Below are 25,490 nucleotides of genomic sequence, written 5' to 3' on the forward strand. Positions count from 1 at the left end.
ATGTATTCACCAACTAATAGCTCCAAATAGTTTACCAGTTATAACATGGTTGTGAAATATACTGTTTGCTGGAGTTCTGTTTATATTCTCTGCTGACAGGGAGAACATTTTGGGGTATTTCAACCAGATAAAAAAATACTTTTAGTGACTGATTTTGACCCAGAGCCATACCAATTTTTCTAGATGACAACTTAACTTTATAAATCTTGCCAAAGGGTCACAGATCTCAGAACCTCTGACTGTAATCTAGATTAAAACGTAAGGGTTCACTGTGCAGTTCACCTCTATTAGAGAGAAACGAACTAACACCCTGGGCAGTATTGATAACATTTACCAAGGTCTAGTTGTCTTCTGATTTCATCGAGGTGGTAGACTGAGGCACAGAGGCCACCTTAAGAACTCAAAGCAGGAATCAAGAGCTTTAACCATGCTCAATGCATAAAGTCAAAAAGACACAAAAACTGTGATTTATAAATTTACTAATATTGTTTACTTCCAATGAAGTCTAGGTTTGGTGTTTTGCAATGTATCCACATACACTAAATGTGTGGTGTTTGGCAAATAGATCAATTAAGTACAGCATTTCTAGACAATTTGCTAAAATACTAAAAGGACAGTGGAATATTTTACTCATTCTGACTGGCTCTCTTTTCATCAACTTACAAGGCTGCTCTGAATTTTTTTAGAATAATCTTTGAACTGAGTATCATCCCAATATTTGGCTTTCATATTACAAATAGCTTATAAGTATTGTTTCCGAACTGATCCCACCTGTCTGCTTTAGTGACAGATGACCACTAACTAGGATTTTGAAATTGTATGTAGATCAATTAGGTCTTTTAAGTCTGAGTTCCGATTGGGAGGTTATTTCAAAGGATATTTATTGGCTTTCTAACTGGTGATTCACAAAATACAGACAAAAACAAGCTTTCCCACATTTGCTCTTACCTTTTATATGACAGACTGTCTTGCCTGTTCATTCTCTAGTTTCTTGAGTAAATTTTTCTAAGTCTTCCATAGTTCTTTCTAGATTCCAGGCAGTCACACCTTCCCTTTCCTTACCTCTTCAGGCCTATGAGTGGTAGTACTTTCCTCCTTTTTCAAGTCTTTGCCTCCCTCACTACTCCTTATTAGGCACTTTCTGCAGCCCTGACTCCACAGAGTCCCTTCATCAAATTCTTCTCAGTTAATCCTTTTGAGCGCCATCTCTTTCATGCCAGGACACTGAAAGATACACAGGCTATGCCAGCTCAGGGGCAGGCAGACTTTCACGTTGTGATTTGATGGGTGCCACAAAGCCTTCTCTATCTCAAAATCACATTCATTTGCCATCATGCTCCAGCATTCATGTGTGTGGATTAAAGTTTCTCTCTAAGGCTTATACTCAAGTGTAGGTTTTCTTCCAAAGGATAACACTTAACATTTTGGTCAATAACATTGTAAGATTAATGAGCTTATCAGAGTAGCCAGCCACCAATTATGCCCAAGAGACAGGTCATTTTGATGAGACAGATTGGAAGATAATAAAAACATATTTAATTGCAAAGGGACAGCAGATTTAGACAGGAAACAAATGTGATCAGCCATAACTCCTCCAAAGAAGTTATTGAAATAACCCAGAGGAAGAAAAAAGACAACCCTGAAAAGACAATGTCAGATTTTGCTTAGCGAGAGTTTTTCTCCAAGATATGAATCAATGTCAGTCCCTCTCCCCTATTTTGTTTTCTTACATTCATTAAGAAACTTCATTCTGAGAGTAAGAATAGTTTTCCTAACATTTTGCATGTAAGTATCAAGTTCATCTCAAGATTTAAAAAAATTTTTGATTAAATTTTAAAGTACATGGATTTTGCACAAGATTTTGCTCTCTGAAAATACTAAATGATTCATGTCTCATATATAAAATCATAATGACAAGTAATGATATTGCAATGACAAATATGGCAACATTCTATCTATTGAATAGTTGGGATTTATGGTCAACCACCAATAAAATAGTGAAATACTAGAGAGATGTAACTTGTCTTCTATCATCAGAAAATTATAATCTGATTGGCAGAACAAAAAAAATAATGCAGGAAATCTCAGCCAAATTTATATAGTTGTTATAAAATTCACAGGCAATGCTTATTATTTTAAAACAAATTTATCTCTCAAAGACCTGTATTAATGAAGCAGTTCATCTGAATTTCCAAGGTGCATTCAGAGATTAAGATACATTTTAGATTGGAATGAGTAACTCTGCATATCACCCTGAAAAGGCATGATTTCTCTCCACAATACTCTATTACACAGGCCATTTTCAATAGTGAAGTAATGTCATTTTTAACAGTTCCTTTAGGAGATTCTTTCAAAGTACAACATTATACTTCTCATTCTTGGAGTAGTTTTTCTTTATGTGCAACTGAATTTCACCATAATATTCTATATGTAATCTAATGTGACATGGTCAGTTTTTTAAAATCATCTTTCTCCTAAAATTTGTGAAAAGTAATTTCATCCTTATAGTTGTGAGCCAATATGATTATAGTCTAAACTACTTTTAAGTTTTTCAGTGCATTCCCTAATCACCTTAATTTTTTCTAAATATCCCCCCCCCCCACTTACCTGAACACACCTGTAACAAAAGGCAAAATCCTAGTTAGCTGCATCTCATTAGAGCTCTGCTTCAGAGTAATTGCTGATAATTACTCTGGTATCTTCAGACTTTAAAAAATTGTTTTGTTATGAATCCTGTGATTCTGGACTTCCAAAGCATTTAAAGAGCCATGTTCATTAAAGGCATTATGAACTTTCTCTCATGATGAAGTAGTTCAGTATGATATAGGAAGCAACGTGATTATGTTTCACTTTGGGCCATTCCATTTGTGTCACCTCCAAAGTAAGGTAGCACATAAGTGCTTTGAATGCAGCTATTTTGCACTTATTAATACCATTTAGACTTCCAAATATTATCTTGGTGAAATTTTATGCAGTGAACTCTTAATGTTTCTTATGTACAGGTAAAAGGTATTTGATTATTAACTACTTTTGGAGTGTAAATTACTTGTCACATAATGCTTTACATACAGTTGTTAACTCACTGGGTGCTCAGAACAAACTTCATTTATTCTTTTCTTCTAAAATATATCACATAATTATCTACAATGTGCCAGAACATGGTAACAGATATCAAAAAGCCAATTACCTGGCTTTGTGGTGCTTACCTTCTAATATAAGATGTAGACTGCTAACCAATATATTGTGATGGTAGTCATGAGTGCTATCAAGAAAAATAGAGAAGGGTGAGGGGATTAAGAGTGGATGAGCAGAGGATATTTTTTTTGTGGGGTGGTCAGGAAATGCCTCTATGAAGAACTGAATTTAAGTAAATCTCTAATTGAAGGCAAATGAGAAGGACAGTGCAGATATAAACAGTAACAGATCCAAAGGCCCTGAGACCTCATTAATCGTGGTGTTTGAAGCACAGCAAGAGAGTCAGTGTAGAAGAGGGAGTAAGGTGAGTGAAGTGGGGCAGGGATGGGGGTAGGAGGTCAGAGAGCTGGGCATGTGACACTCTCTGGGCCATGGAAAGGAGTGTGGCTTTTACTCTGATGTGACTAGAAGCTGAGTGAGGTGTTATGGGTTAAGTATTGTATTAAGCAACAGAGCCCCCTAAAATATCCACATCCTAGTCCCCAGGGCATATGACCATGTTATCTTATGTGGCAAGAGACTTTGCAGATGTGATTAAACTAAGTAAGTTGAGATGAGGAGGTGCTCCTGGACTATGCACCTAGGCACAGTGTAATCACAATGGTCCTTGTAGGAAGGATGTGGAAAGGGCTAGAAGAGGTGATGCGATTGCAGAAGTGGAAACTGGAGAGGTGTGCTTTGAAAATGGAGGAAGGCCCCAGAAGCTCAAACATGACAGACACCCTCTAGAAGCTGAGAAAAGGAAAGGGGATGGATTATCTCTTCAGAGTTTTCATAGGGAAACAGCTCGGAAGAGACCTTGACTTTAAGTCAAGAAAATGCTTTCAAACTTTTGACCCCAGAAGTGTAAGAGAATGAGTTTAGGTTGTTTTAAGCCATTACATTTGTGGAAATTTGTTACAGCTGCAGTAGGAAACTAATGTATTCATGATATACTTATACCTACAAATATGCCTCTAGTTAGGGATTGGAGAAAAGAATGCTGAAAGAGTGGAAGGCAGGAGTCCTGGGAGGAAGTGATAGTGACTTGAACTGGGGGGGTCTGCAGGGAAAGAGATAAATACCTTGCTGACTGACAGTGTGTCTTGAGTAAAAGGCATGTTATATTAGTTTTCTACTGCTGAGTAACAAATTACCACAATTTAGCTGGTTATATCAACACTAATTAGTTCTCTCAATTTCCATCCATTTATTATCTCAGAAATCCAGTGGAGTCAGCGTGGCTAGGATCTCACAAGCTAGGTACCCCTTTTGCTGATCCTCAAATGGCAGAGACAGAGAGAACATTGCCTTGTAAGGGCATTGATCCCATTGTGAGGATTCTGCTGCCCTGACGGCATCTAACCCTAATCACATCCCAAAGGTCCCAGCCCCAGATGTCATCCCCTTTGGTGTTAGGGCACCAACCTGAGAATTTGGGGGAGACAGAAACCTTCAATCTGTAGGAGCCATGTAATTAAACACAGTCACTTGTGCGATATCATTCTCATTGGCCCATGGGTTTGTTTGGGGAATATTAAAGGGAGTGGCATTTTAGATTTCTTCCTAACAGGTACCAAGGCCACCTCCTTTTTTTCAAATATTTCCTTTCTGAATTTAACATTATGGTGATCATTATGGAATAAATAAGAATGATAAATGCAGGGAGAGTAGCAAGTTTGGAGAAAGGAAAAATGGCAACAGTTACGTTACTTGGAAATGCCAATCAGAAATCCAAATGTTTCAAAGGAGCTGGTAGTCAGACATATGTATATGGCTGCAGAGGAATGATATGGGGCTGGAAATATAAATTGGGGAATCACCAGCATGTATATGCTATGTAAGTCCACATAGTTATATGAGCTCATCTAGAGGGAATGTAGATAAAGGGAAAAAAGGAAAAACAGGCGAGTGATGGACTGGAGAAATCAGGACAGTGCTAAAGCACCAAGGAACTTGTTGAAATTGAAAAATCTTCAGCTTTGCCGCAAATCTATGGAATCAGAATTCCTAGATGGGGTGAAGCAATTCTGTGCTTAAAAAGGCCTCCAACTAACTCTGATACCACGAAAGTTTGAGAACTTTAGCTGTTTGGACCCCTGGGCAAGGACAGAATGGAGATAGGTAGCACCTCAGTGTCCTTGCATCTGAAAGTGAGGTCCTTGAACATGGGCAGCAAACACATTTGAGAGATTGTTAGAAATGAGAAAACAACCCCAGATTTACTGAATCAGAATTTGTGTTTTAATAATTTCCCCAGGTGATTCATAGATACACTAACATTTGATAAGCTCTGATCTATGCTATATTAATCAAAGTTTTGGCAAGACAATCCAGGTACTGTAAACGTACATATACACACACATGCACATACACACAGACACACACACACCCCTACAGATAACATGCACCGTGTAATTGATATTTTATTCCACATAAAAATAACCTTTGGACATCTTTAATAATTTAGCAGAGGAGTATTTAGTATTTTCCCCAATGTTCCAGGTGCTAAAACTGACGTGGGGCAAGTCTCTGTTCCCTCTGAATACTGTGAGAAATAGAATCTCTAGCCCAGAGACTAGGAGAACAATGCTGCCATTGTAAGTGTTTCACATGAGAATTATCAGAGAGCACTGGGCAAATGGAAATTAACTTCACCACTTTTTTTTCTTATTCTAATTAAGTATACCTAAAATATAGGGAACAGAGGACATTGTTTAAAGGTGAATTACTTCATGATACTGTGTACTACATACAGGCCTGGTTTTAGGCAAGCAACTGAGAGTTTTTAAGGGGACAGAAGATGATGTAAGTTGCTTCTTGGTTTCTAACTTGGGTCTCAGCCTGAAATTTAGCTGTAAAGAATGATTTCCTTAAATTTAGATTAATGATCATTTTGGATTTTTGTTCCTGAACATTTATCGCACATCAAATAAGATTTACTGTTTTCTTGAGAAACAATACAAATAACAAAATACAAAATATACTCAGGAAGAAATAGTATATAAATCTGTTTTTAAAATGAAGGACATCAAATATGAAATAAAGAAATACTAAAACACAGAAGAAAGTAAATATGATCTGTGATAATGTAAATAAGGTGTTTCACATCAAGTAATTTGGTCAGATTTGATAATTAACTAATCAACAGTCTTAGACCAATGTCATTCAGTTGATTATGACATCAAACACTAATTGTAAATAAACAAAATTATCAAAGATAATTTTCTCTTCAGTAGTTAGTTTTACCAGATGAGAAAAAGGCATCTGATAGGCCAGGCAGAAGAAAGCTAAAGATTTATCAGGAAGTGCTTCTCCATTCTTTGTGAGCTTAAAGTCTGTCCAAGTAGCAGTATCCTCTCCCGCAGAGATCTGCTGCTTGGGCTGGCCAGGTGTTACTGTATTTGATCTTGTCTCCATCTGCAAATGTTGACTTTTCATCTGAGACCAAGGAAAAAAAATCTGTATGAGGAATGTGTAAGTTGTTAACCAAGGTTTTGTCAAATTCTGCTGGTATGGGTCTTTTGTGTTTATTTCTCAAGGTGACTATAGAAGCATTCACAATGTTGTGTTTAAATTTGAGCTATAAGCTAAAACTTCTACTAAACCATTAGGTCTTATTTTTGACTGAGAAATATATATACTTGTTCTAAATATATTTTCACATTCCAAAATCTAAATGTAAGTAATAGGTTATCTACAGAAATGATTCATAAATAGTTTCATTGCCCAGCCTTGGGCTTCTTATTAGTAAACTGAAAAGAATAGAGAATAGTAGAGGTCATGCATCAAAATCTCGTCTTTTACCCTCAATTTTTACATGAGAAACTGAGAGCTAGGGAATCTAAAATTACTTTCAAAAGTCCATGGTAATTCATTGTTTTTACTAGGGCTCCAATCTCCTTCTCTGTTTGCCCTATCTGTGATGATCATGTGACTGGTTTGATTTTAGATAGTCTAAGCAACAATCTCATTAACCTAACATGAAGTCGAACAAAAATTATTGAATGAATGACTGAATGAAAACTACTTTTCCACAGGTATACTCAAATTTGCCTAATCCATTTTTGAATTTAGACTGTCCACACAATTATGCTATACTATTTCCGATAAAAATCTTAGTTACCGTGACAATGAAATTTATACTCTTTGATTGTTTTTCTGTATAATAAAAGCAGAGTAATAATTGATTTTTTTCTCATGTGGTAGATTTAAAATATCCATTGACCCTAGTATAATGTGCTCTAAAGTGGAAGTGATGTATCAAAAGGGAATGTGGAAAATGCCAAACAATATCGTCAGTTTATCTTGCCAATTCTCATACATGAAATTAATTTGTACCATATTTAGATTGGAAACAAATTAATCAGTTTGATTTGTAATAGCAACTGTTCAATAAATATACTAAGTGATGATGGAATAGTGGATGTTAAGGGTGTCTATCAAGTGAATTTACTTGACATTTTTTCAGGCCCCTCCAGCTTTCCATTCCAGGTGATCCACAAAAATAAGAAGTTATTATAGTGTTGCACCTTGTCTAGAAAAAAATAAAAAATAGAAATAAACTGAGGATGGGGAGAGAGGAAAAGATGGCAGCGTGTGTAGGGTGGTAGAAATCTCCCAAAACCATATATATTTTGAAAATACAGAAAATACAACTATTCCTGTAAGTGTGACCAGAAGATACAGTACACCGCCCAGTCTGCATCTGCAAGAACCCAACATCTTACAGAAAAGGGTGAGGTACAAAACTGTGACCTGGTGGGACATGAGCACTCCCCTGACCCCAGCTCACTGGCAAAAGGAAAAGAATCAGAGCAGGTAGGGAGTGGAAGCACAGGACTGCTAAATAACCAGCCCTAGTAATCTGCTCCGGGAGCACAGGCACACATTGCATGGTACTCTGGATATTAGAGGAGCAGAAAAGCAAAATTTGAAACTAAGACTATGAACAGGTTCCCACAGCCAGCTGCCCTGGAACAAAAGAAAAGCAGGCACTTTAAAAGCCTTAAACAGACAGGGTTTAACAGGTGGACAAAATCATCCTGGAACACTCAGCCCAGCAGGCTGGGAACTTTAAGGAGCTTCAGGCACCCTATCCTCCTGGTTGGCAATGCAGATCCAAGGCCCCTCACTATGATAAGCAGCCTGCCATTCCTTCCTCCCCACTGGCTGCCAAAAGCAAACTGGCTGTACCTGTCATTGCTGCAGACCAGCCGGAGAGCAGCCCTTTCTACAGCAACCACACAGCTTAACAGAGAGGCTTCCTCCTGCACATGACTAACTGGCCCAGACACAGAGGCTGCTTCCAGCACACAGTTGACTGGCAGAGACAGTGTGGACACAGGTGCAGAAACTGGGAGGCACGAATGGGCTTTGTTCTCATGGCAGAACATGTATCACACTCCCACAAGTGCCCTAGGCTATCCCAAGAGCCACCCTTCCCAAGGCAGCTTAGGGGATTAACCTGGAGGCTGCTCCCTGTGCATGGTTTACTGGCACAGACAGTGGAAATGGGCACAGAGACCAGGAGTCATGAAGGGGCTGCTGGCCTGTAAACCCCCCAGTGCCCTAGGCCATCCTGAGGGCCACACCGCCCATGGCAGCTGAGGGGATTAACACAGAGGCTGCTCCCTGCACATGGCTGACCAGCGCAGACAGCGAAGATGGGTGCAGAGACCAGGAGGCATGAAGGGGCTTCATTCTCATAGCAGGATAACCGCTCTGGCCTGCAACCACCGCCATTGCCCTAGGTCATCTCGAAGGCTGCCCTGCCCATCACAGATTATGAGATTAACCCAGGGGCTGCTCCCTGTACACAGCTGACTGGCACAGACAGAGGAGACAGGTGCAGAAACCAGGAGGCACGAAGGGGCCTAGTCCTTAGAGCAGGCATACTCACTGCTGGCTTGTGACCCCTGCCAGTGACCTAGGATATCCCAAGGGCCGCCCTGCCCATGGCATCCTAGAGGATTAACTAAGAGGCTCCTCGCTGTGTGCAGTTAACCAGCACAGACAACAAAGACAGGCAAGGTGACTGACAAGCTTTAAGGGACTTTGTTCTTCCAGATGACAAACACACCACTCATTGGTGAACCCACAAAGGAAAACCCATCAGGCCATCATCAGACTTCTCAACAGAAACAAGAAGGGAATGATATGATATATTCAATGCAATGAAACAAAAGGGCCTCAAACCAAGAATACTCTATCCAGCTAGATTATCATTTATATTTGAAAGAGTATAAAAGAATTCCAAGATAAGCAAATCTTGAGGGAATTTACCTCCCACAAACCATCTCTACAGTGTATTTTAAAGGGACTGCTCTAGATGGAGGTGTGCCTAAGGCTAAATAGCTGTCACCAAAAAAAATAAAACCACAGCAAAGGAAGTAGACCAACTAAATACTAACTAAATAACTGAATGCAAAATTAAATCAGCTATTCATGAAGTCAGTTAAGGGAAACACAAAGAGTACAGAATAAAACACCTAACATATAAAGAGCAAAGGAGGAAGAAAAAGAAGGGAGAGAAATAAAGAATCATCAGACTGTGTTTATAATAGCATAATAAATGAGTGAACCTAAGTGGTTAGATAGTAAAGAAGCTGCCCTTTAACCTTTGGTAACCACAAATCTAAAGCCTGCAATGCCAATGAGTACATAATTATAGATAATCACCCTAAATGTAAATGGACTGAATGCATCAATCCAAAGACACAGAGATACAGAATGGCTAAAAAGGCAAGGCCCATCTATATGCTGCCTACAAGAGACTCACTTCAAACCAAAGACATACACAGATGAAATGTGAAGAGGTGGAAAAAGATATTTCATGCAACTAATAGGGAGAAAAAAGCAGCAGTTGAAGTACTTGTATCAGACAAAAAGACTTCAAAACAAAGAACGTAAAAAGAGACAAAGAAGGACATTACATAATGATAAAGGGGTCAGTCCAACAAGAGGATATAACCATTATAAATATATATGCACACAACACAGGAGCACCCACATATGTGAAACAAATACTAACAGAATTAAAGGAGGAAATAGAATGTAATGCATTCCTTTTAGGAGACTTCAACACAGCACTCACTCCAAAGGATAGATCAACCAAACAGAAAATAAATAAGGACACAGAGGCACTGAAAAACACATTAGAACAGATGGACCTAACAGACATCTACAGAACATTCCACCCAAAAACAGCAGGATACACATACTTCTCAAGTGCATATGAAACATTATCCAGAAGAGACCACATACTAGGCCACAAAAAGAGCCTCAGTAAATTCAAAATGATTGAAATTGTACTAACCAACTTCTCAGATCACAAAGGTATAAAACAAAAATAAATTGTACAAAGAAAACAAAAAGGCAGACAAACACATGGAGGCTTAACAACATGCTCCTAAATAATCAATGGATCAATGACCAAATTAAAACAGAGCTCAAGTAATATATGGAGACAAATGAAAACATCAGCACAATTCCCCAATTTCTGTGGGACACAGCGAAAGCAGTCCTAAGAGAAAAGTATATAGCAATCCAGGCCTATTTAAAGAAGGAAGAGCAATCCCAAATGAATAGTCTAAATTCATAATTATTGAACCTGGAAAAAGAACAGCAAATGAGGCCCCAAATTAGTAAAAGGAGGGGCATAAAAAAATCAGAGAAGAAATCAATAAAATTGAGAAGAATAAAACAATAGAAAAAATTAATGAAACCAAGAGCTGGTTCTTTGAGAAAATAAACAGAATAGATAAACCCCTAGACAGATTTATCAAGAGAAAAAGAGAATCTACACACATAAACAGAATCAGAAATGAGAAAGGAAAAATCACTATGGAAACCATGGAAATACAAAGAATTATTAGAGAATACTATAAAAATCTATGTCAATGAACTCGATAACTTAGAAGAAATGGACAACTTTCTAGAAAAATACAACCTTTCAATGTAGACCCAAGAAGAAGCAGAAAATCTAAACAGACCAAATACCAACAACAAAATTGAATCAATAATCAAAAAACTACCCAAGAACAAAACCACTGGACCATATGGATTCACCGCTGAATTTAATCAGACATTTAGAGTAGACATAATACCCATTCTCCTTAAAGTTTTCCAGATAATAGAAGAGGAGGGAATACTTCCAAACTCATTCTATGAAGACAGCATCACTCTAATACCAAAACCAGGCAAAGACCCCACAAAAAAAGAAAACTACAGACCAATATCCCTGATAAACATAGATGCAAAAATACTCAACAAAATATTAGCCAACCAAATTCAAAATACATCAAGAGGATCATACAGCATGATCATGTGGGACTTATCCCAGGGATGCAAGGTTGGTACAACATTAGAAAATTCATCAACATCACTATATCAGTAAAAAGAAGGACAAAAATCACATGATTATCTCCATAGATGCTGAAAATGCATTTGACAGAATTCAACATCCATTCATGATAAAAACTCTCAACAAAATGTGTATAGAGGGCAAGTACCTCAACATAATAAAGGCCATATATGACAAACTCACAGCCAACATCATACTTAACAGCAAGAAGCTGAAAGCTTGTCCTCTCAGATCAGAAAGAAGACAAGGATGACCACCTTCCCCTCTTTTATTCAACATAGTACTGGAGCTCCTAGCCACTATAATCAGAAAACACAAAGAAAGAAAAGGCATCCAGATTGGTAAAGAAGAAGTCAAACTGTCACTATTTGCAGATGACATGATATTGTACATTCAAAACCCTGAAGAATCCACTCCAAAACTACTGAAACTAATATCTGAATTCAGCAAAGTTGCAGGATACAAAATTAATACACAGAAATCTGTTGCATTCCTATACATTAATGGTGAACTAGAAGAAAGAGAAATCAGTAAAACAATTCCATTCACAATTGCATCAAAAAGAATAAAATACCTAGGAATAAACCTAACCAAGGAAATGAAAGACCTACACTCTGAAAACTACAAGACATTCTTGATAGAAATTAAAGAGCACACTAATAAATAGAAATTCATCCCATGCTCTTGGGTAGGAAGAATTAGTATTGTCAAAATGGCCATCCTTCCTGCAGCAATCTACAGATTCAATGAAATCTCCATCAAAATACTAACAGAATTCTTCAATGAACTGGAACAAATAGTTCTAAAATTCATATGGAACCACCTAAGACCCCAAATAGCCAAAACAATCCAGAGAAGGAAAAATAAAGCAGGGGGGGTCCCAATTTCAAGCTCTACTACAAAGCCACACTAATCAAGACAATTTGGTACAGGCAAAAGAACAGACCCAGAGACCAGTGGAACAGAATAATAGAGAGTCCAGATGTTAACCCAAGCATATATGGTCAATTAATACATAATAAAGGAGCCATGGATACACAATGGGAAAATGACAGCCTCTTCAACAGCTGGTGTTGGCAAAACTGGATAGCTACGTGTAAGAGAATGCAACTGGATTACTGTCTAACTCCATACACAAAAGTAAACTCCAAATGGATCAAAGACCTGAATCTAAGTCATGAAACCATAAAACTCTTAGAAGAAAACATAGGCAAAATTCTCTTGAATATAAACCTGAGCAGCTTCTTCATGAATATATCTCCCTGATCAAGGGAAACAAGAGCAAAAATGAACAAATGGGACTACATCAAATTAAAAAGCTTCAGTACAGCAAAGGACACCATCAATAAACCAAAAGGCATCCTACAGTATGAGAGAATATATTCATAAATGACATATCCAATAAGGGGTTGGCATCCAAAATATATAAAGAGCTCATGTGCCTCAACAAACAAAAAGCAAATAATCCAATTAAAAAATGGGCAGAAGATCTAAACAGGCACTTCTCCAAAGAAGAAATTCAGATGGCCAACAGGCACATGAAAAGATGTTCCACATTGCTAATCATCAGGGAAATGCAAATTAAAACCACGATGAGATATCACCCCACACCAGTAAGGATGGCCATCATCCAAAAGACAAACAACAACAAATGTTGATGAGGATGTGGATAAAGGGGCACCCTCCTGCACTGCTGGTAGGAATGCAAATTAGTTCAACCATTATGAAAAGCAGTATGCAGGTTCCTCAAAAAACTAAAAATAGAAATACCATTTGACCCAGGAATTCCACTCCTAGGAATTTACCCTAAGAATGCACGAGCTCAGTTTCAAAAAGACATATGCACCCTTATGTTTATCGCAGCACTATTTACAATAGTCAAGAAATGGAAGCAACCTAAGTGTCCATCAGTAGATGAATGGATAAAGAAGATGTGGTACATTTACACAATGGAATATTATTCAACCATAAGAAGAAAACAAATCCTACCATTTGCAACAACATGGATGGAGCTAGAGGGTATTATCCTCAGTGAAATAAGCCAGGCAGAGAAAGACAAACACCAAATGATTTCACTCATATGTGGAGTATAAGAACAAAGCAAAAATTGAAGGAACAAAACAGCAACAGAATCACAGAACCCAAGAATGGACTAACAGTTACCAAAGAGAAATGGACTGGGGAGGGTGGGTGGGAAGGGAGGGATAAGGGAAAAGGGGTATTACAATTAGCACACATAATATAGGGGGTGGGCATGGGGAACTAGTATAACACAGAGAAGACAAGTAGTGACTCTATAGCATCTTATTACGCTGATCGGTAGTGACTATAATGAGTATGTGGTGGGGACATGATAATCGGGGAATCTAGTTACCACAATGTTGCTCATGCAATTGTATATTAATGACACCAAAATAATAAAAAAATAAATAAACTGAGGGTGAAAGTGAGGTGGTAAGAATGCTAATTTTTTATTGATATTTTAAGATGCTGAAGTTAAAATGTAGTGGGTAAGAATATTTGTTTCCCTGAAATTTTATTATGGGAAGATTGATTAAGGCAAGGGTAAGTATGAAAAATGGAATTTTTCTTAGTGTATTAATAATAGTATGTGCAAAACAGAATTATAGAATAAATGCTCACATAAAAATGGAAAATTCTTTAATTGTGCCTAGAGACAAGGGAAACTGCTTCAGCAAATCCAGATGAGTTGGTCTGTATCTTTCTTTTTAAGATAATGCAAAGCTCTTTGCTTACTGCTTTCCTGCTACTGTAAAATCCTGGGGAAATATAGCAAAATTGGAATTTAAGAAAAAAATTTTGCATAAAAATACTGATACGTATTTGTACCACAAAAGGCCATTATAACATGACAATCAGATGTGTTTTGCATGGAAGAGGTATTTTTCTATAGCACAAACTGTACAAAGTGAAAAATTGAGTGAATGCAATGACTTCCATCCCAATTGATACAAAATGACTTACCTATTTTAAAATTCAATTGCGGCAATCTGTTTAGTATTATCTTACCCAACAGTAAAAATTCTAAGGAAAATTCATTCACAGAAAAGCCAAACCTCATATAATCTGAAATCTAACTAGGATTAAGAAAGGGCTCATGATTTTTTTTTTTAATATCAGTTTTGAACTTTAGAATTAAAGGATTTCAAATCAGCAGATGAACAATAGGCTGGAAAGTACTTGCATTTACCGCAGTGAGTTAATCAATGAAGTATCAGTTCTGCTTCTGGGTATAATAAAATGAGATCAAGGCCCATTCAAGTATTCTACCATTTAAGTATAGCTGAAGATCCATTAACTTGGACAATTTCACATTTTAAACCTGCATCTCTAAAAGCCAGCAATTCGAGCAGCTCTCTGACCACTGTTGATGCCTAAACCATAGTAAAAGTACTTTGTTTGGTTTTGAGTGAGGTGAGCTGTGCAGAGGTGAGAGGGGGATATACGGAGACCTGGCATAAATACTCACTAAGATAATGTCCAAGGTTTTACTCTATGCTTTTGTTTTTGCTTTCAGCATTTAAATGTCGAGACGGTGGCTTATTTCTTTATACACTGGGTCTTTGTGCGTTCAAAAACCAAGAATGATAACCAAATTCATGACTGCATATTGTGAAAGGGAACCAATAATTTAGGCTTTAAAAACATCAATTGTTTCAGTGTTACAAAAAAATCATGATGGGGATTTTAATCATTTTTAAGAGAAAGGAAACCCACTCGTGTAATGCTGAGATTACAGAAAGTATTTCTAAGCAGTTTGCAATCCTGATCTGGATTCTAGAAAGATATTGTGTGATGTAGCACAAATAGGACATCAAAATTTATGAAAAAATTTGAGAAATAGAAAACTCATGTGCCTGCACTCATGCATGCACACACACACACACACACACACACACAAAATCTAAAGACCTATATGAAAAATCTAACACAATGTCTGATACGTGTTAGTACTAGCAAAATTTTCCCGATATTTTAAATGCCATATATTTGATGGAGAATAGTGGGTCATTTCCATAGTGTGGGAAATGACAACAGTCAATATCAATGCTCTATCAATGTGTTTTTCTCTTTTTAAAAAGCATAACTGAATTCTGTCAGTGGTTCTAGCAATGAGAGAAACAGATTGGAAACTATTCAATGTTTAGCATATGCTCTTGATTATGAACTTGTAAATGACAGGGATTGTCGGGGCACTAGTGGAATGACTGTGTTCCCTTCAATAATTCATAATCAAAATTTTTTTCTTATTACCATTCATGATAACAGACTTCAGGAAAGAAAACTTAGAAGCATTGTTATTTACTAAATAAATGTCATATGCTGTTTTCTGTTTGTTTGTTTTTTTGTTATTGTTTTTCCTCTTAGTATCAAGGGAATTATATAAAGCCCTAAATAAAAAATAAGTAAAATTTTCTCTATTAATGTCATGCCCCCAAATGAAATCTTACAAAAGCATAAAGCAAAGCATATTTTCCAATGATGCAGCTCAAGTATATACATGATTGGTATAATACAGTTTTCTTGTCTTTTTATTAATGCTGTCTTGACCCAGTTCTGAGGCCATGGCTAGAGGCTGGTCAGTTCCCCTTTTTGAGTGAGTGCCCACCCCACCCACTTCCCTTCTGGAGTCCTCACAGTCCTGGGTCGTTAGGTCCCCACTGTAATTGCCCCAGGAGTCAGGTACCAGATAGTTAAGGACAACCCCTATGCCCTAGGGCCTGAGAAATTATTCCAAGTAGTCAATCCACCAAGAGTCCTGGAAAGCCTGGCTGACCCCATGTGGGCTGCCAGCCATAAACTGCCTCCTACAGGCCAAACTTGCTTTTGCCCTGTTCCTGGGGCAGCTTCCTGTGTGGCCCTGCGTGGTGGCCTTTTCTCCTTTAGAGGTGTAACAAAAATGTCTGGCTCTCATCCTAGTGTTATTTCAACTTTTTTTGTGATGGATCTTTAAATCTTACACCACAATCAGCTACTTATAAGACTTACCTAAGAATCTACAAAACTTCTATAAACTTACTTACAGACTTTATCAAAAGCCTTCAAATTTATTTATAAGAATGAATCACAAGTTCAATTCTCAAAGAGCGATTAATATTATTTAATGCAAAGAAACTCAGTTTTTTTCAAGTTAAACATTATTTTAGTATATGCAAGTTTTAACTATAAATGTCTTAAGTTGTCACTTATCTGTAAGAACTTTCAGAAAACAGTAGAAATGATATAACTTGAAAAAAGTCCATCTGTTCGCTTGTAAAGAGGCATACCTTGCTAAATCAGTTAACTCTCTCCTATTTCTTTCCAAAGACACCTTTTCTCTCCTCTGAGTTCACTGCTTTTATTTGTTACCCAGAATAAACCTTAAACTCCATGAGGATTGTGTTGACATCTCGTTGGTTCACTGCTGTATCCTGGTACCTGTCACAGTGTCAGCATATAGTAAATACTCAGTAAATATTTATGGAATAAATAAATGTTAACAGTTCTGAAATAAAAGTAAATACTCTACTTTCTGAAATGTGGCAGTCGATGCTGAAGACTTAGTGACCACATGTAATTATAGACACACACAAGCAAATGTACACGCTTTGTTCTCAATGCTTGTGTAATATTCTTCATTTAATAAGATGACAATGTATGTTGGATAAGACTATTTAAGAAATAACCTCGTATTTATTCTCTCTTTTTAATTGTATTGAGTAAAAAAGAAACTGGTTGTATTGCTATTCCTGAGGTAGCTGATTATTTTTTTTCTTTGGAGATATTAATAAGAAAAGAAAAACATATTAATCATCTGGAAAAGTTAAAGTCAAGGGATAGGTATGGATCTCAAGGTATATTACACATCCAATTGGTGATTACTCCTGTTAAAATAGAGAGGAATGAACATTTTAACAAAGAAATTAAATAATTCATTTATTAACTGTTACAAAGCATTATTAGGCAAAGAGATTTGTTGTTGAGAAAGCTTTTAGTATGATGTTTGTGAAATCAGCATCTTCTATTATAACTACTTAAGATCTGTCTTTAAGCAGAGGATATCTTTAATAATTTCTTGGGACATTTTCAACATCATAAAATTTTAATTAACAATTAATATTATTCATAGATCATCACTGTTGCTGAGCACTATAAGGAATCAGAAAACTGATAAGTCATTTTTTCCATCAATGGATTTTAAATCTAGTTAGGAGAAAACAAAAATAAAAATGTACACTCATGAATGTACAGAACCTTCCCCAAAAGTAAAAAATGTCATTGAGGTAAGAAGAATTGGGGAAGCTCAATTAGGAAATTTGTTATTCATCAGTAAGGGAAGATCTGCAGAACTCTTCAAGGTGCATAGAAGCATGACTTGGTACAATTATAGAAGCTTGTTGTGGTTCATGGAAAGCAAGCTGACCCTTGAAAGAATCGGTAATTAAAGGAAAATAGGTCAGAAAAAAGCATCTTCTAAGCCTGCGATCCTAGGGTAAGGAACGTGAATTGGTTTGAGCAAAATGTGTTTGCTTTTTGGGTACAGAGACACTGAACACACCAAAACAAGCCTAGAAGGGAGAAATTCACTTGAACTTTTGAAGTGTAGGCAGAATTCAGAGGGCCAAGAAAGGCTTATAGAGAAGTTTTAAATTAAATATCCTAAGCAGTAAATTATCACTTCAGGTTTATGAGGGAAGTAGTTTTAAGAAATGAACCTGCGCTTAAACAAAATAAAACTGCTTTGGGGGGAATGAGAAGCAATTCTAAGGTTATTCTAAAACGTAGTTTATTTTTTTTAAACGACTAACATTTGAGTTTATATGAAAAAGTACAATTTAGTCACATTTTTTTTTTACATCCAGTGTCCATTCTGATGTTGGCTGTGCTTTGATGTCTCAGGTATCACCATCAACTGTTACCTATCTTAGCAGGTACTATTTCACATGCAAGAAATAACTAGAATATTATTAAGACAAATATATGTTAATATAGCCCGCCCTCCTGATAATTGGGTACATAAAATAAAAATGTTAGTAGCACTACTTTGAGTTTTAGCAAAGACATTCTCTGTAGCTATTTTAATTGTTGACTTGGCAAACTTGAGGTATGCTTTCTTCATTTTCCTCTACATTTTCATTCTGATGACACTGCCTTTGAAAATGCTTCATGCCTCAGACCTTCTTCCCTATCCCCTTAACCTCATTCGTAAAATCAGTTCCTAATCTCTAAACCGTCACTTATCACTTGGCTGTTTAATCAAGGGAAAAGCAACGACACTATTACCACATTTTCTTTACCCACTTTGCTGTTGTTTTTCAGTAAAGGGCTGGTTTTGTCTTTATGTAATCAGAAAAGAGTTTACTCTTAAAATAATGGTCAGTATGTATGTTATAGATTGCCTGCTGATAAAAATAAATTAAAAAAGAGAAATATCTTTGATGACTTCTTTACCCCTGAGTATTAGACTCCATGTAAACCAATTTACAACTGAGCTGGACATTCAGCCTAGTGAAATCAGGGTTATTTAAACACTTAGAAATCTAGAAAATATGTTAATTTTGGAAGGAACCAAATGCTGTCTTTGGATGCCAGTGGCATCTAAAGTAAAGTAAAATTTACTCAAATTTCAAAGTGCTTGCAGCAAGCTAGGTGTGACTTTGGTAATAGGCTTTAGTTAAAATGCTCTTTAAAATGATCACTTAATTTTTTTAAATGTTGCAAAATTATTGTTGGGTGATTTCATATAAATAATAACATGCATATATGGAATAACAATATTTTATATGACTATTTAGAGTATTTTAATACATTTCAAGTAGTACTTTTGCATTTTTTTTATGGAATCATAACATTTGCATATTCTTCAACTTTACAAATAAAATTCTTCCATTTTTTTCATAACTTAGTATGAATATGAACCTTTTTATTGAGAATTAGGGCATAAATCAGTAATAATACATATGCCATGGAAAAAAGTTAATCAGAAACAATATATCATAGGTATATCTGTCTGTATGTTTATCTATCTACCTATCACCTATTTTTCTGTCTATATTTCTAGATGTAAATGAGGAATTAAGGAAAGGGGATAATTCTTACCTAGAAAACAAGCAACTGATTCTATTTTCTTAAAAAGATGGGGAATAATAGTTTTGAATCACTTAATACACTTTTCGTGAGAAAATGAGATTACCAATGCACTTCTTCTCTAAGGAGATAATTTTAGATGAAAATTCTGACCACTTTCTTTTCTTATTTTCTGTCTCTTTTCCTCTAGATGGGCCTCTGGGCCCCCGGGGATTAGCTGAAGCTACAGAGATGTGCACTCAAGAGTGCTTGGTTCTGGGTCACTCTGATAATTGCTGGATGCCTCCTGGCTTGGGTCCGTATCAACACCCTAAATCTCCTCTCTCAACCTTTGCACCCCAGAAAGAGTGGGTCAAGAAGGACAAGCTTGTGAATGGGCACACCCTGACCAGAGCCTGGAAAGAAGACAGCAACAGGAACCAGTTCAACGACCGGAAGCAGTATGGCTCTAATGAAGGCCATTTCAACAATGGCAGCCACATGACAGACATTCCTCTGGCCAATCTGAAGTCTTATAAGCAAGCAGGAAGTGCTGTTGAGAGTCCTAAGGAGCACCAACTCTAAGAAAAAGGCTATATGGGACCTAATAACTTTAAATAGACATGCTAATATCGTGTGTGTCAGAGCTTTATGTATTCAATAGATTCTGTAACTATGCCCCTTATAGCAGGGATATTCATAGCTTTGTGTTAGCACCATGGAGGATACAATGTTTTACCACATAAGAGAGAAGATAGGTCTACTAGCCCATGATCTTGTTTACTAGAATTGGTTAATCTCTCCAGAGATCTCTCCATTGTGCAAAAATCCTTTCTTTTAATTGCATTTTATTTTGACCCTGGACTGCTGCTATGAACAATAGAATATGCATTTGGAGAGTAAGCGAGTTCCGTGGATTAGAGTGACTGACAAACATATCCAGTTAGAAAATTGTGCACTTTTTGTCATTGATTTGTGCTGGGACTGCTATACTTGACATTATACTTCAAAAGCAACTTAAAAAGATAAGCATTAAACCTCTTGTGCTGTTAACAACGTTAGTGGATACTTGTAAGTCAATCAGTGTTAAAGTATTTGTAAATAGAAGCAAGTTATTATTAACAACTTTTCTGTAGTTATAATGTTCACCTAAAAAATGTTGTAGCATAATTCTGTGTTTTATGGTTGCTTTCCTTTATTTTTTTTATTTCCTCTTTGTCATTTTTTGTTGTTTTTTTTAGTGAGATGTTTCTGCCTTAGTAGTCTGTCTTGACACACATTGTTCAAAGAATCTCAAACCCTTGTGTTTAAAAAAGGTTCTGGAATTTTGCTTCTTTCATGATAGCTTATAATGCTAGAATTCTGTAAAAAGTAAAGATAAAAAAATGAGACCTTTATATAAAAAAAAGGACTTCTGCAAAAGCTTGGAAATTCAGAACCTATTTTCTTGACATCCTTACTTTCAGAGTAGGCAAAAGCAAAATCACTTAATTAGTAGCATTAAGTGAGAGACTAATGGAAAGTGTTATCCTTTAGAAAGTGATATAATAACTTGTACTTGTCACTCATACAAAACTAATGTATCTAAATTAGCATATATTGAAAAATTACTATTCAAAAATAGTTTCAATTGGGCAAATGTGTGTCTACAACTTTGTTGAAATGGCAGAGTTTGTGTTGATCCTCATATACAATAATGTTGTTGTAACACAAGTGTTAGACCATAGCCACAAAATATTTATTGTGTTGTGCCTTCATGATGTAACCGAACATTCTCCAGGTAGGCTAGTTGGGGGAAATAAAGGGATAAATTTCTAATTATTGCTGTTTAACTGTTTGTTATCATAGTTGGTCAATGCCTGGCAGGTACCAGCATCTCGTCGCTAAAGTCAACTACAGTCAAACCAACAGAGTGACAACTAATGTTAATAAGATCTCAGTTGCACGTGCAAACAAATCCGAATTCAAACATTCTTAGGAGGTTTTTGTTAAGGCATGACAGATGATTTAAACAAATAAATAGCATGCAACAAAATGTCTTTATTGAAAGAAGTGAAAGTTATCTTAATGCCACCTTTCAACATCAGTTTAAAAGTAAAAAAATAATAAAACAAAAAATAAAAAAACGGTTTGCTTATCAGATAGTTAATTTGTCCTTACCAAAAATAAAATTACTTTGTAAATAGCAATTTACATTTTTCCACCATATACTGGAAAATAATGGGTAGGGGTGCATTGCTTACTGCAGTACATTTTTGTCGGTTTGTGAGGGGTGTTTGATGACTTTGACAGAATAAATATCTAAGCAAATATCCTTGTTACTGCTTTACCAGTTCTACGTTATTTACAATTATTCAGCTCTTGCAATAAATGTTCTGAATTCCTGATTGTAGTGTGTTAATTCTTGGTCAACATTTAAAGGGATGATTTCTACTCAAATTGTTGAATAACTGTATTTTGATATAACTTAACTTTTAATTAGAAATCAAGGACGTCTTGTTGAGGGTTAATACCTGTGTTCTGAAAATATGGTTCCAAGTTAGTAAACTCTGCTACTGGTGTATTAAATCATTTTCTAGGAAATTCATGGAGAAAGCTGGTTTACTCTGTAGTCAAGATTCACACAAGTTTCGTTAATGTGAAATCCCAAGTCAGAAAGTGGGCAGGGAGGACTAGTTAGGAAGGTTATCTTCTTGACTTTTAGTTTCTTTATTAAAGATTGCAGGAAACAAGCTCTCACATATTTTGTCATCCATCAGCCAAGGGAGAAGAGGACTACTCTGAAATTAAGGACTTGGAAAAAGGGACAAAACTTCATCTATGTTTATTTTAGGTTAGGAAAATAGGCAGAGAAAGCTCTCCAGGTTAAGAAGACATACCCAGAGGTCATGTGTTTATATTCACTATAGAGCACCTCATCAGTGTTTGCTTATGTTAGGGTTTTAGAGCATATAAACAAGACTGGCTCATACTCTAGAGCTTTTGGAAGAGTTAGGAAATAAATCTCAGAAGATAGAGACATGGATGTAAAAATATTTGTTTGGAACCCTGTTTGGATGTGAAAGCAAAAGCTTCCACCTCTGAATAAGCTAGATTTATCTGTTAGTCTGAGGCACACCAAAGCACCATCTCCTTTCCTTACCAGGGACAGAGCCTGCTGCAGGACAGAGAATGAATAAATCCTGAAATCAGACTACTCTGGAAAAAAATAGCATCCATGCCTGCACAATCCCTTCCTCCATGTTTTAGCAATCAGATAAGTCATTCCCCTCTGCCGTGAAGAGTAAAGAGTGAGAGAAACTGAACAATTTCTCCTTTTACCTTCCAATAAAGAGTGGGATAGAAATGCCCTCCTCTGTATGAAAAAAACAGAAGCTTGGAAAAGAAATTCCCCATCCCCACCATATTTCTTCTAGTAAACACAACACTGTCTCCTCATATTAAGACATTCAGTTATATGCTGTGTAAAATTTGTAAGAGTGGTAATGCCACAAACCAAAACAAATTTACTCATCAAGTAAATAAAATATACATCCATAGTGACTATCTGTTAAATAACATCCACATTGTTTCAATGTGTACACATTAAATATTATGAATCATCATTTATCTGGAGATCAAAACCGCTTACATTTCCTAGGAAATTACACCTATAAAAATAATGACTTTTAGAGTGATTATCAAATATGATGCTGTATACCATTTTCTAAGGCAGGTATAAAAATAAATGTTCTAAAGCTGAATATGGCCTATTTGAATAAGCATCTCTACAAGTACTCTAACACAAAAAATATATTTAACTAACATTGATTAAAAGACTATTGAGTGGTCACTTTGCTTCACTGATGCCATTCAGCAAATCTCATTCAGCATAAAGTGGTGTTCCCTCTCCGCCCCTGATCATTCCTTAGCTAGCACTAGAAATGCAGCTGAGGCCCAGAAGCCATTCTAGTATTTATTAGACTCTCTTTGATGGAAGCCAGGAAAGGTTGATTATTATTGGTGAGGAGTTTTGGCCGCAAGGGATGAACAGGGTGTCTTATTGGTTTTAATTCTAATGTGGATGCCGGGGGTTATTTTTGTAAGAGGACAAATCCACCTGTGAAAAGGAGGAGTGGTGTGGGTCTGAAAATGCTGTATTGTTCTGCTTTCTTTTAAATGGAGCTGCTCTTCTCTCCCTAAAGGAAGCTCCTTCATTGACTCTTTGGAGAGAGATTGCTTTCAAATTCTCCCCGGGTTCTCAAAGGCATAGTGGTCACATAATGGATTCTCTGTACACCGCTCTTCCCCATACACAATTACTTATCTAAATTTTAATAGGTATCAAACAGGCTTTTCACTATTGAAAAAAAACTATCAAATTAATCTCTTAGCACTGAAATACCTTTGTAAGGTATATACTATTAACACATGACTATGACAATGATATTTCATTCACATTTCACTCACTTAAAGTGTAAATTAGTAGGTATTCCGATACCAATTTTCTCATGTCTTGATGCCACCATCGTTTACTTAAAAACACTAAATAAAGGACTATATTTTCTCCTTCTATATATGCATTTTATTTTCTTATATGTTAAGAGTTCTTAAATAGTGCACCACACATTGAAATGAATTCTGTCCATATTTTTGTTATCCTAACATACTACATAATTCTTGAAACTTTATAATAAAAATCTCTTTTTAAAGAAAGTATTTCAATTTTATCCAGATTTTATTTTGAAAGTTCTATGACTATATTCTTATTAACGTACATACAGCACAATTATTATTGGACTCATTCAGTGCCAGATATAAAGTCCACATATTTTCAAATACATTCAACTATAAAGATTTTTCAAATACTATTAAAGTTACCATTTAAATTAAACCCCATATTTTCTGGGTCTTGTGGTTCATTTTAAAAATTTTTTATTGAGGTATAATTGAAACATAACATTATATTAGTTTCAAGTGTACAGCATAATATTTGATATTTGTATATTCTGTAAAATGATTACTAAAATAAATTAATGTCCATCATCATCCAGTTACAATTTTTTTTCTTATGATGAGAATTAACATTAACTCTCTAAGCAATGGTACAGTGTTATTTACAATAATCACCATGCTGTACGTTTATTACTTTTCTGATTTTTCTATTTTAACAAGAGACTTTTTCACCTCTAATTTCATCATTAGTTTTGGTATCATTGATATAATTCTGAATAAGTTTTGGTATCACTGACATGAATAATGATACTCAGTAATAATAATAATAAACATTTTTACCTTGAAAATCTAACAAAATTTCCTACGATATAATATTAGGTGATTGCAAGTAAAATTACACTATTTTAATATTTGATGACATTATTCTATATGTTTTTAATTGTTCACTATAAGCAGTTGTGGTCCATATTATTTTATATATGAAGGGCTTTCACTTTATTGCAGAAAAACTCATGAAAAGATTTAAGATACCATTAAATTCATACATGCTAAAACATACTTCAGTATCAGTAAAACTGTCAATTTGGTGTTGCAGTGGCGTGTCAAAACTCTTAATAACAGACCCAAAAATGAACACTCCATCCTCTTGGAAATATTTTCTTCTCCTGGCTTTCTGAAAACCACCTTTTGATTTCCTCTTACCTCACTGGTCATTCCTTCTCATATCTTTCTTCTTTTATAACTTAAGTCTTTGCAGCTATAAACATACCTCTGAGCACTGCCTTTGCTTCATCCTATCAGTTTTGGTATGTTCTATTTTTATTTTAATTTGTCCTTATGTATTTTCTGGCTTTTCTGGTGATTTCTTTTCTGACACATTGGTTGTTTAAGACTGTTTTGTTTAATTTCCATGTATTTGTGAATTTTCCAGTTTTATTCCTATTATTGA

The 25,490-nt window shown here is 35.9% G+C and overlaps 1 protein-coding gene across 9 annotated transcripts in view; it reads left to right on the plus strand.

Annotated features, from left to right (window-relative positions):
- The window catches only part of PCDH9 (protocadherin 9), a 904,506-nt gene extending 882,513 nt beyond the window's left edge, over positions 1–21,993 (plus strand). For 7 of the 9 annotated variants that reach the window (XM_073212536.1, XM_037023550.2, XM_037023552.2 and 4 more), the window contains one exon: positions 19,818–21,993. In XM_073212536.1, the coding sequence (XP_073068637.1) occupies positions 19,818–20,191 (374 nt within the window). In that variant the 3' untranslated portion in view covers positions 20,192–21,993. Of the gene's footprint in view, positions 1–18,402; positions 18,472–19,817 lie in introns of all 9 variants that reach the window. The other 2 variants (XM_037023554.2, XM_073212541.1) reach the window with 1 other exon arrangement.
- The last annotated feature ends 3,497 nt before the right edge of the window (positions 21,994–25,490 follow it).

This window comes from Manis javanica, chromosome 9, assembly GCF_040802235.1.
Source record: "Manis javanica isolate MJ-LG chromosome 9, MJ_LKY, whole genome shotgun sequence".
Taxonomy (NCBI): domain Eukaryota; kingdom Metazoa; phylum Chordata; class Mammalia; order Pholidota; family Manidae; genus Manis; species Manis javanica.